The following is a 23,657-nucleotide window of genomic DNA, read 5'->3' on the forward strand; positions in this document are numbered from 1 at the left end:
CCAGTGTTCTTGCCTGGAGAATCCCAGGGACGGGGGAGCCTGGTGGGTTGCTGTCTATGGGGTCGCACAGAGTCGGACACGACTGAAGCAACTTAGCAGCAGCAGCAGCAGCAGAGACTTATGAAAGATTATGTTACTGCATGTACTGCCTATAGGTTTATTTTCTTCATGGTCAGTGAAATGTCCAGAAGCAATTTATTTTCATAATTTATAATCAAACAACTTTCACATATTTTTCTCCCCTACATTTCAACCTCTTACATGGAAATGACTACCTCATACTGTAAGGGAGGTTTTATAGCCACATCACATATGTTTTACTATTTATTACTTTGCTAGACTAAGGAAAACAAAGCCCCATATCATAATTTTAAAAGTAATTTACAAATGAGGTGCAAGAAGAGGTGAATGAGAGAACACTGTACACACGCTATGCGATTAATTTCACCTTAATAAGTCATCTGGCACAATTCATCCATAGCAGTTCTAATATACTAACAGTTCAGAGTCCTCAAGACCAAGAGCCATGTCTCATTCATATTGTTGTAATAGGTACTTGAGCCAGAGCCCAGCAGATGTTTAAACATTTTGTGAGTCCAGCAGCTAAACTTCATATCAGACTTAAAATGTAAATATTCAAGTAAAAGAGATATACATATATACACACACATGTATATATACATGAACTGACACATTTAATAGATGTAGTAATCACTTGTGTTCAAGTTCTAATGAAAACAAAAGTATCATTTTAATACTTCTTTTTCTAATTCATAGAACAAATAGATATACAGACTGATTCATAAATGTGGAGCAATATCAACTTAAGGTTTTTAAGATATTATTAAGAATTGGGGGAAAGGGTTTCTTAGTTAGGAAGTTTAGAGAATTCTGAAATATAGACAAGAGGGTTTCTTTACTATGGGAACACATCAGGGTTGCTAACATAATCCAAAAGAGGGATATAACATGTCTCCCAAGCAAATTTGATGATGGAATTTAGGACTATCATATGAGACTTGTGTATCTAAGCCTTCCATGGGAAAACACAGCTTTAGATAAATCATAAAGTATTGCTCAGACACTAAGCATTAACTTATTAAATGGATCAGTAAATTTTATATTCTGTTTTGTTTAAAAACATTTACTAGTAAGAAATACTTGAGAATAGATACAGAAAAAATGGTTTCCTCATAATTACAGATGAGGTAGTCCTTATTCTTTTCTTTTTGTTGAGGACCTACAATCCATTATTATGGTGACATTATACAGGAGATTTCTTATCCATTAAAACAAGCTTAACAACAGTCTACACAATGAAACTTAGCTAGGCTACTAAGATATGTTCATTGCCCCAGCCTTCTTTCTTTCCATGCACTATAATACACTTAAATCAAACTTTAACCCTCACCATTCCACTAAAACTATTACTCTTCAACATCAATAACTACATCTATCTTAATAAACCCAATGGCCAATTAGCAGTCCTCATATACCTAATTCATCAAAAACACCTGACTTAGTTCATCTTTCCTGAAGTACTTTCTTCATATGTCTCTCTAGATAACACATTCTCTTGTTGGCTGCTGCTTTTTATTTTCTTTCTGGGATCCCTTTTCATTCCTGAGTTCAATGTTTGACCTTCTTCTCTATCTTTTCTAGTAACTGAATGTACTTCCATGGTATAAAATTCCCTTTGCACAATGCTGACTCCCAAATTTTATCTCCAGCCAATATCTGAGTTGCAATTATAGATACTCAACTAATGACTTGACGTTCATAAAATCAAACTATTAACTTTATCCCCAAACTTACTCCTCTCCCATCTTTCCTATCTCAGAAAATGGCAACTCCAATATTGTACTTCCTGAGGTTAAAAACCTAAAAGTCATACTTGTTTCAGTTCTTTCTCTGAAGTTCCATATTTAGTCCATCAGTAGTCCCTGTGGCGATAGCTTTCTTAAAAATGCATCCCAAATCGAAGCTCTCCTCACAATCTCCACTCCTATCGTATTAGGTGAAATCCAGCAACATGTCCTTCTAAACTAACTGCAACAGCTTTCTTACTTAACTTTTGCTTCCAATACAGAATATCCCACCCTCACCCTCAGCACCCACAGTCCATTCTTCACAAAGCAGCCAGAATGATCTTTTAAAAATGTAAATCATATCTCATTATTTCCTGGAATGAAATACTTCAACAGATTTCTTTCTGCTGCTGCTGCTGCTAAGTCGCTTCAGTCATGTCCGACTCTGTGCGACCCCAGAGATGGCAGCCCACCAGGCTCCCCCGTCCCTGGGATTCTCCAGGCAAGAACATTGGAGTGGGTTGCCATTTCCTTCTCCAATGCATAAAAGTGAAAAGTGAAAGTGAAGTCGCTCAGTCGTGTCTGATTCCTAGCGACCACATGGACTGCAGCCTACCAGGCTCCTCCGTCCATGGGATTTTCCAGGCAAGAGTACTGGAGTGGTTTGCCATTGCCTTCTCCAATATTTCTTTCTACCTCAGAGTAAAACCCCAAGGGATTAGCATGGCCTACAAGGTCCTAGGTGATCTACTCTCAGTTTTCCTCTCCGGATCTAATTGTGTATGTTTTCTCCCTTGCTTATTACATTCCAGTCCTCTGGGCTTTCATCTGTTCCTCAGTCACGCTGAGCTCATTCCAATACTGGGATCTTTATTCTTAGTATTCTTTAAATGCACCCCTCACCCAACTCACATCATGGCTCGCTCTTAATTTCATTTGAGAAACCGCTCTACTGTTCCCTTCTTCAGACAGGTATTTCCTAAATCACTCAATTTAAAATAGTATATTTACTCCAACCCTGCTACTGTTCCGATGCCTAGCAAACTCTTTCTCTGTAGTTCTGAAACATTATTACTTAGTTATTAATTTATCTCAGGTGTCTCCCATGAGAATGTGAACTCAATGAGAACCTAAGAAGATTCTATCTGCTTCATCAGTCTAACTGGCTCCCAGAGTCGTTCACATCCTACTATAAGCTTTTAATAAATGTCTGCCAAAGAAAATTTCAAGGAACAACTCTTAATTCCTTAGAAATACCTCTCTAAGGTTTGTCAAAGTGTTTGATTAGAAACATAATTTAAATTATCAAATGTATACAAATATAAACCACAGAGAGTCTCTATGAAAACATTAAAAACTTAGGGAAGATTTTGTCCTAATGTATTCTTTTACAAATTTAGGAAAAGTCAGGCCAAAAAGGACTTCATGAATCTACACATATTTCACAAAAATGATCTGTATCTGTATGTTTTTACATGTGTATCAGATTAGAACTACTCTTAAATAGTCCTAAATAAATTAGAATGCATAATCAATTTACAAAATCAGAATGCCTACCTGATTATCTGAGAGCCACATAGCAGTCAATTGCTGTAGCTTTGTAAAGCTAAAGGGCAAATTTTTTAATCTGTGGGAAAAAAATGCAAACGAAAATTAAACTTTAAAAATGAGAAATGTTAAAATGAGAACTGGATCTAATGGTCTTCTAAATAATGTTATGTTATTGCATATGAAAATAGGAGAAAAATATTTAATTCAGGAGAAAATCAATTATAGGTCTTTGAACAGGACATAAGACATAATACTATCCAGTTTATAAGAATTAATTTTAAAAATACAAATCTTCTGTTGAATCAATTTGGTTGGGGGGAAAAGTGGATAATTTAATAACCTCAAAAAAATTACCTAGGGAAATCTAGCAACTATCCATACTTTAATGCAAAGGCAAGGACAAATTAAACAAACAATATTTCATAAAATTGCTTTGGATGTTTTATTTGCTAGAGAGAACAAATTGTTATAGGAACCACTCTTAATAAGAGTTTGTTGTTATAAATATTGTACTCTTTTTATTTCTCTGTGAGCCAGCACTTTCATACTCAAGACTATTTTAACATTATAATGAGTGAAAATTAAGTAACAGAGATACTTAGTACAATGCTAACTTGAAACAGGACCCTATTTAAAACAAAATGACTATTTAAATTTTCCATCTTATGTTTATTCTTCTATGCCTAATTTCAAAGGAACCTAGGGAATCTAGGTCTCTGAAACTCAAGGTGTTGGAACTTAGGGCTCTAGTTTTAGGGTATAAAGTATGAGCTGAAAGAATTTAATTTTAAAAGGGATTTAGTTTGAAACCACACTGCATAGCTATAATTAACAATTTAAAAGGAGGAAGGTGTGAACAGTCTGAATACCCTAGTCAGAAAACCAAATTTACACTAAAAGCTCTATTTTATAAGCAATGTGAATCACCTTAAATCTGAGTCTTAATTTTTTTCCCTCCATAAAATGGGAATACCTGTTTTATTATTAGGATTATTTTGAATACTTTTAAGATACAACAAAAACAAAATGTAAAAATGCTCTACAAATATTCTTTTATCACTATTAGTCTCTTTACACCAGAAAAAATTATAGACATTTGTTCTTAACCATTGCTTCAGTTTAGCATCCCTAGTGATCTATTTGCTTTGTACCTTGGCTGTGTTGTCCAAATTATTTGAGTGGGTGTCTAATCACACGTCTGCCCAGATTAATACAAGGAGTAGGTAAGATTAAAAGCTGCTTTGTTCAACAGCTGTATTAGAGCAAAAATCTGACTTTAGGAATAAAAATGGCTATCATAAGAAGATAATTAAGACTATACAGCAAAAGTCAACATAAAATAAACCAAAACAACCACTGTATCATAATTAATATCAGGTAAAATTATTCTTTCAAATAAAAATTCTACACAAAACCCAAGACTATATATGCAAAGAAAAACATGTATTAGATTTTCTATCACATATAATGGAACTTTAATTTCATCCAATAGATGTCTTCTATAAGCCAAATGGTGAATTACACTGTTACAAACCTATTGTCACTCAAATTGATGACTTTTAATTTTTGCATATCACCCATTTCCTCTGGAAGTGTCTCAAGTTTATTAGAATGGAGAAATAGCACAGTTATATTTTTCCAACTTCCAATCTGAAAGAGAAACAGAATTATGGATTAAAACTTTAGCCTACTGCTTAATAAATGTAACTGAAGTATCATTTTCAAAAGTAATAAAAATACTCTTCTCATGTATAAAAGTAATTACATTTTTCCTTTTCAATTATTAACTTTCACATATGAACAAAAGTATTAGCAAATCAATATAACTAATTATTATCCAGAAAATACATAACTTAGTTACATAATTATCTCTGAAAGAAACTAAAGAAAACCACACTGGACACCTATAATTAATAATTAGAAAAAATAAAAATTCAAAATAAAATTTAAATACAGTACCTCTGGGGGTAACTGTTGTAAGTAATTATGATCCGCAGCAAAGGTTCTTATATTAGTAAGCTGCCCAATAGATGAAGGCAAAGCTTCAAGTTCATTGAAGCTACAATCCAGTTCTTCTATTGATACTAATCTTTAATTAAAAAAGAAAACACATAATTTAACAAAAAATTTCCTGTATATAATCCAAAACTCAAGAACATATGACCATTTGAACTTGACTTTAACAAACCTAGAAAAAAATCTATTTCTACTAAGCTAAAGTTCACCTGTAGAAAAACTGGCCTATCTTGATTATAAATAAATCCAACCTGCAGCCAATTGCTTATTTAAATGTTTTTAGAATCTCCTATTGACGTTAATAATTATCTGAAAAATTATATAGGATGCTGAACTGAAAGAAAAATCTTCTAGTTCTTTTAATACACAAAAATCTTACCCTCCTATAGAGTCTGGTAGATACATTAACTGATTTTCATCTATTTTAAGAGTTGTTACATTCTTCAATGAACCTATTAAGGGAAGAAATAATAAACAATTTTTCATCTTGAACTAGAAGTCAATCAACAGTCAAGTGAGCACATATTACATTTGACATGTATCATAAAGAACTTTTAAAAAGCCAAGCTATCTCATAGAGACACCACCCCAACCCTACCATCTCTCCATGCCCTTACCCTGTATTTACAAGTTTCACATACATATTACCTCTTAACATTAGTATATATTTATCCATTTAGGCCTCACTAAAATGTAAGCTTCATAAGAGTATGTCCTTTTTGTCTCCTTTGCTCACTGTTGTAGCCATGCTCCTTGAAGCAATTCTGTGCCATCACAGTGAAGATACACAGCACAAACTTATGGTATCAAAGGATTAAAGAAGTGGTAGTCCAAAGGTAGTTTTTTCCTAAGAGTATAACAAGCTATTCTACATACTGTAAGTATACTAAATACTAAAACAATAAAAATGAGGTTTAATTTAAAATAAAAAGCATTGGAAAAATTATAGGAGAATTTGCAAAACACAACCTGAGCTATAACAATTATGTAATTCAATTGAAAAATATGTAAAAATATTTCTGATTTTTATATTCAAACATCATGGAGATGCCAATATGTAAGTTTTGGGGTTTTGATAAGATAATTCAACTCCCTTGATGCACCACCAGATAAGTAACTATATAAATACAGTTGACCCTTGAACAACACAGGTTTGAAGTGTATGGATCCACTTACATGTATGTGAACTTTTCAATTTACTACTAGAGTACTGCATGACCCACAGTTGGTTGAATACACAGAGGCAGAACCATGGATAGGGAGGAAATAAATGTGAATACAAAAGTACATCTATAAATTATATGAGATTTTCCCACTGCAGAAGGTTGGCCCCCTAACCACCATCATTGCTGAAGGGTCAACCGTATAATTTTCAAAGGATTTTGCTCATACAGCTGTCTTCTTGTAAGTCTAAAATGAAGTTAAGATAGGAAAAAGTTACTAGGTAAGGGCCATGATCAAGAGTTAAAGCGAATTTGGGTAATCTTTTAAAGGATTCAAACTTTATTACAGTGACAAAAATGACATTTCCTTAAAGAAAAACAGTAATGTCAACAAAAGAGTAAACTGAGTAACTGATCACAACAGGAAAAATTCAAATAGGATCTGTGACTTCAGAAACTATCTTATAAATAAAATTTGATATACGGAAGCTTTGAATCAAGCAATGGCAATAAGTTTCTCAGATTGTATACTAGCAAATTTTAATCACATGAATTAGAAATCAGTACAAACCAATAGTCTCCGGCAGTTGTTGAAGTGAATTGCTTGATAACAGGAGATCTTGAAGGTTTTCACATCCTGAAATTCCTTCTTCAACCATCTCAATATTATTTTTAGAAATATCCAAATATGTGAGCTGTTTCAAACTACCAATAAACTGTAAGTTTAAAAAAAAGGAAATTTAAGGACTCTGTCAATAGCAGTTTGTGAAAAGTTTAGATAAGAAACTTAGTCACAAATTATAATTTATAATTAAATGTTTATATGATAGGTTCATAATTTTTAATGCCATTAGTGATACAATCAGTAAAAGCTAAAAGCTCCTACTATTTTAGCCTAGCAGAGTGACAAGTACATAATTTTCTTTGGGAATTTAGCTGCCCATCATTTGCAAGGGAGTTAGTACATATGGGGATTCATATGGCTTTAGGTCTGAGAATAAACACAATGTCAGCTGCTAAGAAACTACATGGAAAATAGCCTATTTCAACAATTCCCTGGGCAAAATGAAACAGGATACAAAGTCAACTGCAACCCCTGGGAAGGACATACTCCATGACATTAGAAAGAGACTTAAAGTTGACCCTTGAACAACACAGAATTTCACAGACCCATTTACACATGGATTTTTTTCAACAGTAAATACTACAGTACTTCATTGTAGTTGGTTCAATCTGTGGATGCAGAACATCAGACCCTGAGGACGAATCCTTGTTACGAAGGAATTTCAAATAGGGAAAGCTGACTATAAATTACACAGATTTTTTCCACTGTGTAAAGGGTTGGTGCTCCTAATCCCTGAGTTGTACACAAGTCAACTGTGTTTTACAAAAATTTATTATAGAAATATAAAAATTTTAATCAAGAAATGTGTTGACAAACCGAATCGAAAAATGCGTGGAAGATTTAAATAGACATTCCTCCAAAGAAGTCATACAGATGGTTATAAGGCATATGAAAAGATGCTTGACATCATTAATTATCAGAGAAATGAAAATGAAAATTACAATGAGGTATCACTTCACATATAGTCAGAATGGCCATCATTAAAAATCTATAAATAAAAAATCTATATATAATATATGCTGGAAAAGGCATGGAAAAAAGGGAGACCTCATACACTGCTGATGGAAATGTAAATTGGTACAACCATTATGGAGAACACTAAGGAGGTTCCTTCAAAAACTAAATATAGAACTACAATATGATCCAGCAATCCCACTCCTGGGCATATATCTGGAGAAAACCACAATTCAAAAAGATACATACACCCCAAACTTTACTGCACTATTTACGATGGCCAAGACATGGAAGCAACCTAAATGTCTACCGACAGAGCAATGGATAAAGACGTTGTACATATATACAATGGAATATTACTCAGCAATCAAAAAGAAATAATGTCATTTGCAGCAACGTGGGTGAACCTAGATATTGTCACAATGAGTGAAGTAAGTTAGACAGAGAAAGACATGTATCATATGATATCACTAGTATGTGGTATCTAAAAAAAAGGATGGTACTAATGAGCCTATTTACAGAACAGAAATAGAGTTACACATGTAGAAAACAAACTTATGGTTACCGGGGGAAAGGGGTCAAGGGATAAATCTGGAGATGTGGATTGACATATACACACTACTATATATAAAACATGTAACTAATAAGGACCTACTGTATAGCACAGGCAACTCTACTCAATAATGATCTATGTGGGAAATGAGTCTAAAAAAGAGTGGATATATGAATATGTATAACTGATTCACTTTACTGTACACCTAAAACACAACATTGTTAAAAAAAAAAAGTATTGACAATAAAAAAATGTAATTTGCTTCTATTTAACAGTATTAAGAATAATCATTTTAAACTCATTAAACGTACTTAAAAAGTATAATTCGTAAAAATGCAAAGGACAGACAGCAATAAGCAAAGTCTTTAAAATTTGATATACACACCCCTGGAATAAAAGTCAGTCTATTACCATCCATCCAAAATTCTTTCAATCCACTTAGCTGCTCAAGTACTTCAGGCTGTTTAAATGGAAGTGGAGGAGGAGATACATTAATTTATTTGAATATATTTATTTGGCAAAAGAAGCTCCCCTGGGTATTTCTAATAATAACTTTCAGTTTTAAAGACATTTTTTTAAATTACGAGGGGGAAAAAAGCAGAGCCAAAACTCAAGTCTTTCCACTGTGTTATAGTTATTACACAAATATTACTAAAGACATTCCATAATAGCAGATTGTATAAATTAAGCTTTTGATTACATAACAGGTTAAAGTATTTACACAATTAATAAGATCCATTACTTTCAAGAATACAATAAAAGTATACTCTCAATCATTATCCACAAAAAGATGTAGAATTTTAGGAAATCTTAAAGAAAAGCTATTCCCTGATGACTAAGAGGGAGGAAAAAAGAAGGCAAGCTACATCTTAAAAACCCAATCCTAAGGAAAAGTATGTAAACCAAGGCATAACAAACCTACTGTGTTATTTTAAGCTTCTAGTAATTACATAGAATACTGTTTTGTGTTGAGGACCAAAAAATTAAAGTGACTTAATGGACTTGGTATTCAGGCAAAATTTACCCTTAGGTTATTCACCCTTGGAGGCTCTTCTGAATGAATCCTTTAAAGATATTTCCATTAACCCACAAACCTGTGTCCAATCATTGACATTATGATGGCATTGAGGTGTCATCATATCTCATCACTATAACACGAGTAACACATACAAGGCATGTCACTCAGATTTACTATTAACATATAAGTAAGAATTCTAGGTGTAACTTGGATTAAAAAAGTCTTTTTGTGCTTTGCATGTGTATGCTCAGTTGTATCTGACTCTTTGCGACCCTATGGACTGTAGCCTGCCACGCTCCTCTGTCCATGGGTTTCCCGGGCAAGAATACTGGAGTGGGTTGCCATTTACTTCTCCAGGGGATGTTCCCACCCCAGGAATTGAACTCGCGTCTCCGGCACTGGCAGATTCTTTACTACTGAGCCACCTAGGAAGCCCCTTTTGTGCATTACCTGTTACAACTGTAAAGTAATTTTTTTTAAAATGTGTAATACTGGAAGAAGGAAATGGTCCAAAATTTAATGATTTTGAATTCTGCTCTGATTTATAAAATTAACAGCAATTTAGAAACTTAAAATAGTTAATATGGCAATAGATTCATACATGTAAAGACAAATACTGAGAAAATATGTAACAGATAATTTACGAAGCACAGAATATGCATTTTTTTAAAAAGAGTAAAACATCTACAAAACACAGTAAGATTCATCATATACCAGCTTCAATTAAAATACAGAATATGAAAGACTATTTTAGAAAAAATATGAGATACCCAAAACCACCATGCTCCTCCAGTGACTTCAGCTGAAAAGCTATTTAGTGAGCTAATACAATTTCCACAGGACAATTATGCAGCAACAGTGCTGAGAAACTCTTGTTTGTGACTATCACTTGAAACTTGCAACAATTAAAAAAAAAAAAGACTTGTAAACACAGTGTAAAAATTTCAATGATGATTTTTCAAGTTAAGGAGCTTCTCTTCAAAAAACAAATATCTAGCTTATTATCTGAGTTCTCTTGGAGCAATGACTGAAGACAACAAATTGCTTATATTCTTTTCGATTCAGCATCATACTACTTTGAAAACAAAGCAAAAACGCAATCCAGAGGTCTCATTACCAACTCGAAAATAACAGCTGTTTCATTCAATGTTTTTTCTTTTAGCTATTAAGTAAAATTATAGAGAAGTATGCTACTACTGAATAAATTCCTAAGCAATATTCCCATGAAGTTATTTTTGACTCAAGTTATTTTCCTGATGCATTCTAGTCTGATGAAAGCTTTTCCCTTATAATCTTTCAGAATTTCTACTTTCTGTGCCCAAAACTATTAATTACCTTTTCCATGGGCTTCTCATTAATTTTACATTTTTACCCTCACTCCTATTAGATGTTATCTGTTCAATTATCCTGTCAAAAATTTTTATATCTTGTCTCTCCAAAATATGTGTGTATCTTTATCTGATTTTATACTTTAAAAATGCAAAGAAATAAATACCTTAATTTTCACATTTTTTCTTGATCAAATGAATGACTTACGGATAGTAAGGTTGGTGAGAACTTACCACTTCTGTGAATTCATTACTTCCCAAGTCCAGTCTTTCCAGCTGGGTCAGTCTATTCATTGTTCTATGCACAATGGAGTAATAAGGTATTAAGTATACAAAAAAAAAAAAAATTAAAAGGAAACTTGTAAAATATTCTTATGTATTACTTAATAACATATAGACTTTCAAATGTTGACAAAACAAAAATAATGATTTTCTAAGAAACAAGTCACATTTAATTTCTAAATAAAAATGAAATAAGTTATTAATTATTCTCTGATTTTGGCTTCTCTCCAGGTTATTTCTATTCTTTTTTATTTTACTTTTTGGCCATGCCACACAGTATGTGGGATCTTAGTTCCCCAACCAGAGATTGAGCCTGCGCCCCCTGTATTGGACGTGTGGAGTCTTAAAACACTGAGCCATCAGGGAAATCCCAGGTTATTTATATTCTTAAGATGTAATTGCAGTAATTACACAGACCAGAATACCAGTAATTCACTTTGCATTTTTTGTCTTTTTCACAGAATAACTTCTTAGATGGTATAAATCAACTAATGATTAGATTGTTAGGTAGCTTCATATTAATTACTACCATTTTTCAAGACTGATGGTGTATTTGTAAAAAACTTTAAGATAATTAACTGAAAATTCCAAGAACAGTAAATATTACATTGTTCTCCACACTTTCAAATTAAATTCAATACAATTCACAACAACGTTTTGCATGAATCAAAAATATAATTAGGAGACTGTATTTATTTTAAATTAAAGCTACAATATACCATTTTTAAACTTTCAACTCAATACCAACAGTTCTCTGCCATTACAGAAACTTGAATATACAAACTGATTTCATGATGAAATAAACTAAGTTGTATTTTATATTCCTTCAATAAAGGCGCTTCTTAAAGTGAACTATTAATTAATTCAAATATATTTATACTCTAAAATTATTATTTTTAGAAAAACCTATTATTTAATAGATTGCTACCAGGTACCCAGATAAGGAACTACATTAAATTAAAAAAAAATCGGAGGGCACACCATCCCACGTGGCCTGGGGGAGGTTCCCCAACTAGTGACTGAACCCTGAACACAGCAGTAAAAGTGCTGAATCCTAACCAACAGACCACACTAGAGAACTCCTTAGGAACTATATTAAATCTTTTTTGCATATGGCAAAATAGAATCATCATATCATCAATATTATCAACGTGTTAACTGGAAAATTAACATCATTAAAAACCAAGAGGCTCCTTAAATTATGACATAAGAACACATATTATTTCTATCTTCTCTTGACATTCAACAAATTAGTAATAGAAAGTAAAATAAAATCAGCTTAAATCTCCCTGGTTTTTTAGTGAAAAAAAAAGCATATAATAATTGTAAAGTAATTTATTATGTTGTGCATGTGTGCTAAGTCGCTTCAGTCGTGTCCCACTCTGTGCGACCCCATGGACTGCAGCCCACCAGGCTCCTCTGTCCATGGGATTCTCCAGGCAAGAATATTGGAATGGGTTGCCATTTCCTTCTTCAGGGTATCTTCCCGGCCCAGGGATCGAACCTGGGTCTCTTATGTCTACCTGCATGGCAGGCAGGTTCTTTACCACTAGCGCCACCTGGGAAGCCCAATTATTATGTTACTCACCTAATATTACAGAAAGCTAATTTTCCCAAACCCTTTCATTTTAAATATGCCATTTCATCAACACTCCTTTAATTTAATTCATCTCCCAGTACCAATTTTTCTCAAAGTTGCTTTAACTTTGATTCTCTGAGTGCCTATTTTCAGGTTCTATGAAATATAAAAATTTGACTTCCTTTACTCATATCTGTCTTTGTCCAGAAAACCTGTAATTCAGTTCCAATTTGCTTTACTACAAAGTGAAAAGGTGTTTCCAGGATCTTTCTCAAGAAAGATTAGATACTAATTCCTACATCCATAATACTACACCAGGTTCATATGTGAGAAAGGTAAAGAGAGCTGTGAGGAGGGAGTAAGACTGAAAAAAGAAAATATGGTCTTATTTTTCTTAATTCAATATTGTTATATGATAACACAGAAAATTCACATGTAGCAATTCACTTTATATCAACAAGGGTAATTTTTATTTTTTTAAGGGTATAAAAACCTTTACACTGGAAAACTCAATTATAAACAACATCCTTAAAAATCTAAGTTTTAAAACTCATTTAGGAAAACATAAATGACAGATATGTAATAAAAAAGATGAAATACATTGTAAAATTTTAAAAGCATCTCCATCTCAACTTGCTGTAGCTAACATGGGCATATTTGGTCCTACTTCATTTAAGATCCAGCTTCCTACTTCAAGGAGAAAGTAAAAGCAACCATCCCTCAAATTTCCTTCTGCTTATCTCTAAACTTTCTTCGTATTTAACTCATTTTTACCTTCTCTTCTCCTGTCTCAGAGGGGAAATATACATCATTTGTGTTTTTGGTACTGGGCCCTCCAGGATTAACATGGTATTAAATTTCACTGAACTATATATTTAAAATAGCTTTTTCACTGTTCAAATCTTTGATCATAAAAAGATCTACTCACATAACCTGATGCACATGACTTTCCTGACACATAAAACCATGGCCTCTTTTTAATCTGTGAGGCCTCAAATATTGTAATCATGTCTTTAAAAAAGCAATAAAGAATTACATTTGCAAATACATGAGAGAGTCCAATCTGAGGTTAAAATTAAAATATAAGGAGATAAAATAAGTGAATTACCTATGATATCAAAGACACCATATTAACTGCAGGCTTAGCTATTTCAGTAAACAATTTATACCCAGATTATTCAAATCTCTTAACAGTCAAATTCTGAGCTAAGGATTCATCAATGCCAATACCAAATCTCCAAAAAGTCAAACCTTTTTGAATTTTAATGAGGATAATTCTCATTTTAATTTATACTAACAACTAACAACATACACTGTAATCATCTCAGTCTTTTGGGAATCAAAACCATGTGCGCTTCTTGCCCTCAGAGATTTATACTCACGGGCTGGAGTGGGGAAGAAGAAGGACCAAGTACATGTGCACATGAGAATATGCTAGCCAGGTAGAAAGAGAGGAAAATGTATTTTAAAAATTAGACTAATGTGGTAAATATCTTAACTGATATAAATAAGATGCTACAAAAGTTGAGTACACAGAACAACGAAATCCTGGAAAATGGGAGATGCTTCTATCAAGAGGTGACAACACTTGACAAATAAATTGCAACAGGAGACTGGGAAGTTTTCTGTAAGGGTCAGATATTTTAAGCTCTGCATATAGTCTCTGTCACAGCTACTTGACTCTACCACAGTAGAGCAAAAGCAGCTATAAACAACATGTGAGTGACTGAATGAATGCGACTCTAATGAAATTTATTTAGGAAAAAATAGGCACTGGGCCAAACTTAACCAGTCTGTAGTTTGCCACTGCCTAAACTATAAAATGGAGAAGGAAATGGCAACCCACTCCAGTACTCTTGCCTGGAAAATCCCACGGACAGAGGAGCCTGGTTGGCTGCAGTCCATAGGGTCGCAAAGAGTCAAAGAGTCGGGCACGACTGAGCAACTTCACTTTCACTTTTCACTTTCGTGCACTGGAGAAGGAAATGGCAACCCACTCCAATGTTCTTGCCTGGAGAATCCCAGGGACAGGGGAGCCTGGTGGGCTTCCGTCTATGGGGTCACACAGAGTCGGACAAGACTGAAGTGACTTAGCAGCAAACTATAAAAGTGGTCGTGTATGGATGTGAGAGTTGGACTGTGAAGAAGGCTGAGCGCTGAAGAATTGATGCTTTTGAACTGTGGTGTTGGAGAAGACTCTTGAGAGTCCCTTGGACTGCAAGGAGATCCAACCAGTCCATTCTGAAGGAGATCAGCCCTGGGATTTCTTTGGAAGGAATGAAGCTGAAACTCCAGTACTTTGGCCACTTCATGCAAAGAGCTGACTCATTGGAAAAGACTCTGATGCTGGGAGGGATTGGGGGCAGGAGGAGAAGAGAACGACAGAGGATGAGATGGCTGGATGGCATCAGTGACTCAATGGACCTGAGTCTGAGTGAACTCCGGGAGTTGGTGATGGACAGGGAGGCCTGGCATGCTGCAATTCATGGGGTCGCAAAGAGTTGGACACAACTGAGAGACTGAACTGAACTGAACTGAAACTATAAAAACACAGTAGTGAATCAGGATGTTTTAAGACATATCTTCAATAAAGGATGTAGACCAGTGCATTTTGAGTCTGTAGATCTATTTTCATTTTATTTTTTGCTCTTGGACTGTCATCTCCTCCTGATGTTAGCTTACCAGTAGGGGGCCTTCCATTCCATTTCTAATTTACAACTGACTAAAACCATACAAGTTCTGAGAACTAGAGTTAATCAGACTTCACATAGAAGACTTTATGGATCTCTTTAAGGAGTACTAAGAAAGAACTCTAGTATAGAAATGGGGACCTTTATTTGGGACTCAGGTGAGCTTTACATACTTATTATTTTGACTTTTGTTGCATAAGACTGAGTTCTAGAAAGCTATGAAATCACTAAGAAATACTGAGAGATGTATAGATTGTTATATTGAACACCACTAATTAAAATACAATGACCACAAATGTAAGTCTTTTAAAATAATTTGTACTCATATTTTAGATAATAGAGAATTAATATTTCTCTAAGAATTTAAAATGCCAAACTAAATTTTGGAAAAGATAACACCTTTACTTACTTTGGCAACATTTTCAACTGGTTTTCTCTAAGTTCTAATATTTGGAGTTTAGTTAATCTGCAAAATAAATAAAATAAATCAAGCATCTATGACAAAGATGAAGAATTTAATTAATGAATTAATGTCATCCTCTAAAGATTTAAAGCAACCAATATTCATTGTGTAATTACAATGTGTAGAATTTAGTGTTAAAAATTACACAAAAATACAAAGACAGAAAATACTATTTTTGCTCCTCAGAATTAATGGGGGAGAAGCTGCAATAAATATTTCTAAACATAGCCAAAGTAACTGTCCCCTAATGTCAATCCTAATAAACTTTGTGCATTTTAATGAAATCCTCCCCCAAATTATTAGTCATTAGTAGATTAGAGAACAATAATTTAAGTCTATAGTTTAGGTCTGAGAGAGAAAAATAAAGAAACAAAACAGGACATGGATAGGGAGAAATCCTCTGGCACTTCAGTGATGCACGTTCCAATAAAATTAGAGGATAAATGAGCAGAAGAACTGGTCCAGAAGTGCTTGCTAATGCTGCAAGTGGCAACCATATTAAAATATACAACATATCAGGTCAGCAGGGTGTATACTTTAAACTTACAGAGTGTTACATGCCAAATATATTTCAATTTAAAAAAGTGGTCCAAATGCCAGACACAGAAATCTAACAAGTACATGAAATGTATGTATGTATACACATATGTGTATGTGTATGCCAGCATACACATATGTGTATGTGTATATATGTGTGTACATAGATCCATATATATGTGTATGTATATAAAAATATAAAGCATTATAATGTGGGTCCCACAGTTCACTGGGCTACAACAATGCCCCAAATTCTTTTTACTTTATTCAAGTACAATTAACAAATAACATTTTGTTGGTTTCAGGTATATAACATAATGATTTGATGTCTGTATATACATCGTTGAACATGGCATCAGAAGATGGAGTAACCACTTGAGCTAAAGTTAACCCACAGTTAACCCTTGAAAAACATGGGTTTCAACTGTGTGAATCCACTCATATACAGATTTTTTTCCCAACAGTAAATACTATGGTACCACACAATCTGTGGTTGGTTGAATCTAATGGATTTGGAACCCTGGATACTAAGGAACTATAGCTGTGGAGGGCCAACTGTAAATTATATGCAGAGTTCTACGGTGTTGGGAGGATCGGCACCCCTAACCCCTGCATTGTTCCAGGGTCAACTACATTGTGAAATGGTTACCAAAACAAGTCTAGTTAACATTTGTCACTATACTTAATTATATAAAAAAAAAAATGTTTCTTCTTAAGATGACTTTTAAGATGTATTCTCTGAAGAAACTTTCAAATACACAATATAGTATGGTTAATGATAATCACCAGGACTTTGCATCCCCATGATTTATTTTATAAACTGGAGGTTTGTATCATTTGACTACCTTCACTCATTCTGCCCATCTCTACCCACCACTCCACTTCTGGCAAACACCAATCTTTTCTCTGTATTTATGAGGTTGGGGTTTCGGTGGTTATTTTAGATTTCACATCTAAGTGAGACCATATGATATATCTCTCTTTAAGAAGAAAAAAGAACATTGCCATATTAACACATATTTGGATAGCACTTTCTCTAGTAATTAATTTGAACACAATAATAATTTAATACCTACTGTTCATTTACTGATTCATCTTTTCATTAGAAAAATTACTCAGGGAATATAATACAGCAAGAAGCACAAATTTAAGGAGGGAGCAACGGGCTGGATCCCAGAAACACATTTTTCTTTTCTCTAGAACTTCGATTCCAGTGAAGAAGACAGATAAACCAGTAATTAGATCATTTTAAAAATATGTAAGTGCTGAGAATAAAGCATTCTATCTCAAATATACAAAAATTATTCCAATTTAAACTCCTTATTTTTATGTACTTTAAAACCAAGTCTTAAACTACTTTTTTCTTTTAAACTTTCACTGCTTATTTTTATTTGGGAAAATAAATTTAAAGTCAAAATAACAAGTGCTGAAGAAACTATAAAAACTACAATGATTGGAAATAATTACAAAAGAAGAGCCCACGAAACTGTAATTAACAGTATTGCTAAAGCAACCTGTAGTCTGGTAAACTTTGCAAAAGTTTTGTTAACAGCTAACAAGAGAAGGTTTTAGAAGAAACTATAACTTACCTGCCAAAATTAGCTGGCAAGAACTCAAGGAAAGCATCATTCAGATATAACTGGGTTAAGTTTAACAGCTGAGAAAATCCATCAGGAAGCCTATATAAAATAAACCAGGATTTAAATTTAATTCATATGCAGAATTTTAGCTATTAAAATCTAAGAAACAGTCTAACCAACACATGTTCTTAACAGATAACAGCTATCTCTTTTATGAGTGATCCTCAAATTGAGATTTACCTTTTATAATAACTTACAGCTTCAATGTTTGTTTCTTTATCATTTTGTAAAAAGGAAGTAAAGCAGTATTTGTCTCAGTAAGATAAAATCTGCACATAACAGTCAACTATGAATGAACCTCAACACAGAGAAATGTATTTAGGACATGACTATGACATCACCAGGCACTCTTGAAACTCACCTTATCTAACATAAATTGAAAGGACTAGATAAAGAATTCTAAACTTTGACAGTATTGACTTTTGTTGTTGTTGCTTAGTTGCTAAGTCGTGTTCAATTCTTGTAATCCCATGGACTGCAGCCCGCCAGGCTCCTCTGTCCATGGGATTTTCCCAGGCAAGAAAACTGGAATGAGCTGCTATATCCATCTCCAGGGGATCTTCCCCACCCAGGGACTGAACCTGCAACTCCCACACTGGCAGGTGAATTCTTTACCACTGAGCTGCCTGGTAAGCCAGCTGACTTTTGCTGCTGCTGCTAAGTCGCTTCAGTTGTGTCGGACTCTGTACGACCCCATAGATGGCAGCCCAGCAGGCTCCCCCGTCCCTGGGATTCTCCAGGCAAGAACACTGGAGTGGGTTGCCATTTCCTTCTCCAATGCATGAAAATGAAGTTGCTCAGTCGTGTCTGACCCTCAGCGACCCCATGGACTGCAGCCTTCCAGGCTCCTCCGTCCATGGGATTTGCCAGGCAAGAGTACTGGAGTAGGGTGCCATTGCCTTCTCCAGCTGACTTTTAGGGCCGGATAGTTTTGTGTTGCCAGGAGGCTGTCTTCTGCATTAGCACCTTAGCCTCTAAATCACCTGAAGCTAGCACTTTCCACCACCGTAAGTTGTGTAAACCTCTAAATCGCTTGAAGCTAGCTAGCACTGCCCACCACAAGTTGTGTAAACCAAAAAATGTCTTCAGAATTTACCAAATGACTGTTAACAGCAAAACTGTCCCCATTTGAGAACTACTGGTTTCAATTATTTTCCATTTCAATATGTGGTCCCTAAATAATCAAATAAAGATCATATAATTTTATAATGACCAAATGAGAACTAATATTAATAGCTGAATGACATTTAGGGTCATATAAGAACCTATAAATAACTTTGCTTTTATTTCCTCTGGCTAACAAAATAAATTACAGATCTAGAACTTGATGCTAGAATAGTATTTTCAGGTAAAGGTAAAACATCATCTTTACATGTTTGCCTTTACATGTTTGTCTATGTTTGGAAAAACCTTTTAAGTTTGTACATACAAACCTTGAAGTTGTGAGCTTTCAAAGATGTGAACATGCATCTGCAGGTTCAAACCTAAGAGTTCACGTGTCTGGAATACACTGTCATAAGCATGCGTCCTCTACAACTGGTATGGTTCTGTGTACTTTACTGAAGAGTATGATATTTAGTACAGAAGTAGTATGGTATCTTTATTTCAAGCCCAGGATGTGCAGAAGCAAGCATAAAAGCAGCAGTGACGGAGCTGGTAGGACTGTATTTTTCTAGGTACTATACTGTAAGATTAAAAATGTTATCTGTATATTTTGTTTGTTTTTTATGTATTTATGTGTGGAAAGTATTATAAACCTATTACAGTATAGTACTGTATAGTTGATTGTGTTAATTGGGTATCTAGGCTAACTTATGAATAAACTAGCCTTATGAATGTGCTCTCAGAAGCAACTCGTTCATATGTAGGGGATTTACTGTAATTATGAGAAAGCTGGTTTCAACTTTCATTTTAGCTATACTAAGCTATGCTTTACAATATTCATCTTTTGCTTTGTCATTCTATTTTTTCAAAATTTAACAGCTCTGTTACTAGGAAAGCATTCTGCTTCAAGCCATTATGATCACAAAAGAATATGTGTGACCTTTGGTATATAATACAACCAATCACCTAGCTTTTTCCTTTTTTGTTTTTAGCTTTTTCCTTTTCAGTTTCTCTTATTTTCAAAATTTTGAGTGTGCCACACATTGGATGTGCAAGTGAAGACATTCTTATATTGCACAAGTAACACTGAGCTAAGGAGGCCTAGATCCTAGTCTCATTTTTGACATTAACTAACCATAGGACTTGGAGAACACCACTTGCATTATCTGTATGGATGTCAAATTTACCTTTGTAATATACGAGGTTGGGAAGAGTATTAAAAAGGCTCCTTTTTAATCTAAAACTAAAATTTTGTATAGATTTAAGACTGATATTAACTGTTGATTAAAATGTAGAAAGTAGTGTTCTACTTTATCATAGTTGCTTTATTGACATACTATAATTCAACAGAGAAGAACTTACTTGGAAATAGGATTTACACTGGCCTCCACAACTGTCAAAACTTTACAATTTTTTATATTTTCTGGAAACTCTTGTATTCCTAGAAAATGAACAAATAATCATTAACTGTAAAGAATCTATTAATTACAAAGGAGAAAATCATAACAATATTAATAATTAATGTACACTTTACAGATTCAAAATTTATCAACAGAGTAGAATCTCGATAAACTGGCAACACCAATGTCAACCAAACAGAATCACCTCCACAACAATTTCTCTCTTCTGTTTCGCCTCTTTATGACTACTGCTCATTATCAGACATGACTAAGAAACTGAACAACAAACTATCTCGTTTAGTTTTACCCTCCTTTCCTTCTCGCTGTTCATCAGAAAATCAGTGCCTTCTCTGTGTGGTGTTAGGGACACAAAATTCAGAATAATCAGCATTCTTTCTGTGTTTTCACATAAAAAGAGGCACTACTTTAAAAAAATTTTCATTGGAGTATAGTTGATTTATAATGTGTTAATTTCTGCCGTACAATAAAAGTGAATCAGTTAAACATATACATATATTCATTTTTTAAAGACTCTTTTCCTATATAGGTCATTACAGAATATTAAGAAGAGTTCCTTGTGCTATACAGGAGGTCCTTATGGTCCTTATTATTTATCAAATTTTTATATAGTAGTGTATAAAAGAGGCATTACTTTTTAAATCCTGGGTTCCAGATTGAGCTGGCCTCCAATACATATAGGGTAACAAAGCTGAAGGCAAAGCTGAAGATAGAAGAGGTATGATAGAGAATATGCATCAGATATGCCAATGGACATGCCTGAGGCAGTTATACATCAATACTTCTGCAAAATACAACACGAACGTGACAAGTCAAATTATGATAGAAGTTTCTAGGCACTTAATCTTACCTCAACTTGTCTCAGCAAAAATATAGCAACAATAGTTGAGTTAGCAACAATCCACAGACCAACTTTAAGTAGTACTGTTGTAATCCAGACTAGAGGAATGCAAATTAATAACTTAAAAAAAGAATGTTCCCAAAATTCTATTAATAGAAAACTCATTCCTTCACTAACACATGATTACTCCAAAGGGCTGACACTGGAGGATCACTTAAGGCTCTGTCAACCTCATGAATGTACTATTCTAAGCAAGTTTATTACAGAGCCAACCACAGAATTTCAGATGATGAAAAATGAAATGATACAAAATCATCAACTGGCAAATACTACAGCAATAACTGATCAGTCAAAACTTAGCAATGGATGCTAAAATTAGTGGGTAAAAGAATGAAGAAAAACAATATATCGATATCGTTTCAAAGCTTCTCCCCCAAAACACATATTTTTTAAGAGGGGAAAGAGTAAAGAACTCTCACAGGCACCAACCACTTCAACGATTTAAAAGGCAGCAGTTACCAGTATCATCACAGAGCAACTCATCTTCAGATGCACTGAGAAGGGGCGCAACACCTATGTCACATTCCTTCCCCAGACACCAACCTGAATTTAACCATCAGCAAATATCAAACAAATCCACATGAAGAGCAGTCCTATAGAACTGGCCAGTAATCATCAAAACTATCCAGGTTAAAAAAGTTAAAGAAAAACTGAATAACCACCCAGATAAGAGGAGACCAAAGAGAACTGCCTATGGTCAACATCTAAACCTACTACTACCATCACTACTACACACAGACATGCAGGCACACAAACGGAAGACAGCTGAGTAAGACTGGGAGGCCATACCATTATCAGTCAATATCACTGCTGTTCTATATAACTGCAATTATTACCAATGGGGGAAACTAGGTGGTAAGTACAAGAGTACCAATTTGTACTGTTTCTTAAAAATGCATGTAACTCTACAATCATCTCAATAACAACTTCAAAAATCTGGGCTCAATGGTTAAGGAAAGATTTTTATCATTGTTGTTGTTATTAAAAGTCAATTTCCCTAAAAGTTTCAAGATGGTTCATTTTAAAGAACTTTTGCTAGAATTTACAGAGTTCATGTAAAGATTCAAATCAGAAAATGTTAACACTGATGGATATCTAACAATATTAAGGAATTACTGTTAGCTGTCTTTCTATAAATTGTGGTTAATAGTAGAGTGGCTTCATCTTGAAATATTTATGTATGAGAGAGATTGTTTGGCAAAGTATGAGGTATACATGTAACATACTGATTGGTATATTACAGTTCTGGTTGATAGGCACATCAGGTTTACTGTATTATTCTCTACTTAGATAACAAGATTTTTAAAAAATGACTTTAAAACAGCTATGGTACTTAAAGGGAAAAAATGAACAAAATGATGGGGAGGAAAAGGTTAAATGTAAGAAATGGAAACTTTACAAATGATAAAAACAATACATCTAAATGAAAAAACCACAGGATAGGATTTAAAGAAGATTAGTCACTGCAGGAGAAAATGTCAATGAGACAGAACACACAGTAACAGAAACTAGCCATTATGAAACACAGAGGGCAAAAAGTAAAGAAACCCAGTGATACCTGGGACAATGCAGGCAGATTAACGTATTTATCTTTAGAAGTACTTGTTGTGTGAGGGGAGAATCTTTGCCTCTCTTGTGCACTACTGGAATAGGACATGGTACATAGTTATCAGTGTCACTCAATAGCTTCCAAATTCTTTACCAGGGTGGCAATACCAATTTTCATACTATAATACCTATTCATATCTTGTCAACTTTTGATGATATCTTTACTTTTTCCCAATAAACACTTTCTGAGAGGGTTGAACCTCACAGATATAAACAAGACATTAACTAAAACTAGATACTTTACTGATCTTTCCTAGAAAGTGAAAGTGAAAGTCTCTCAGTCATGTTCGACTCTTTGCGACCCCATGGACTATGCAGTCCCTGGAATTCTCCAGCCCAAAATATTGGAGGGGGTAGCCTTTCCCTTCTCCAAGGGATCTTCCCAACCCAGGGATCAAACCCAGGTTTGATCAAATCCC

General features: G+C 34.2%; 1 protein-coding gene across 8 annotated transcripts in view; it reads right to left on the reverse strand.

The window, feature by feature from the left end:
• Positions 1–23,657, reverse strand: part of ERBIN (erbb2 interacting protein) — a 129,316-nt gene that overhangs the window by 41,232 nt on the left and 64,427 nt on the right. For all 8 annotated transcript variants that reach the window (XM_027520286.1, XM_027520292.1, XM_027520291.1 and 5 more), the window contains exons 5-14: positions 20,674–20,752; positions 18,157–18,246; positions 15,977–16,033; positions 11,251–11,314; positions 9,056–9,130; positions 7,110–7,254; positions 5,755–5,827; positions 5,319–5,448; positions 4,894–5,009; positions 3,366–3,435 (exon numbers count right to left, since the gene is read on the reverse strand). In XM_027520286.1, the coding sequence (XP_027376087.1) occupies positions 3,366–3,435; positions 4,894–5,009; positions 5,319–5,448; positions 5,755–5,827; positions 7,110–7,254; positions 9,056–9,130; positions 11,251–11,314; positions 15,977–16,033; positions 18,157–18,246; positions 20,674–20,752 (899 nt within the window). The remainder of the gene's footprint in view (positions 1–3,365; positions 3,436–4,893; positions 5,010–5,318; positions 5,449–5,754; positions 5,828–7,109; positions 7,255–9,055; positions 9,131–11,250; positions 11,315–15,976; positions 16,034–18,156; positions 18,247–20,673; positions 20,753–23,657) is intronic.

Source organism: Bos indicus x Bos taurus, chromosome 20 (genome assembly GCF_003369695.1).
Source record: "Bos indicus x Bos taurus breed Angus x Brahman F1 hybrid chromosome 20, Bos_hybrid_MaternalHap_v2.0, whole genome shotgun sequence".
In the NCBI taxonomy this organism is placed as follows: Eukaryota; Metazoa; Chordata; class Mammalia; order Artiodactyla; family Bovidae; genus Bos; species Bos indicus x Bos taurus.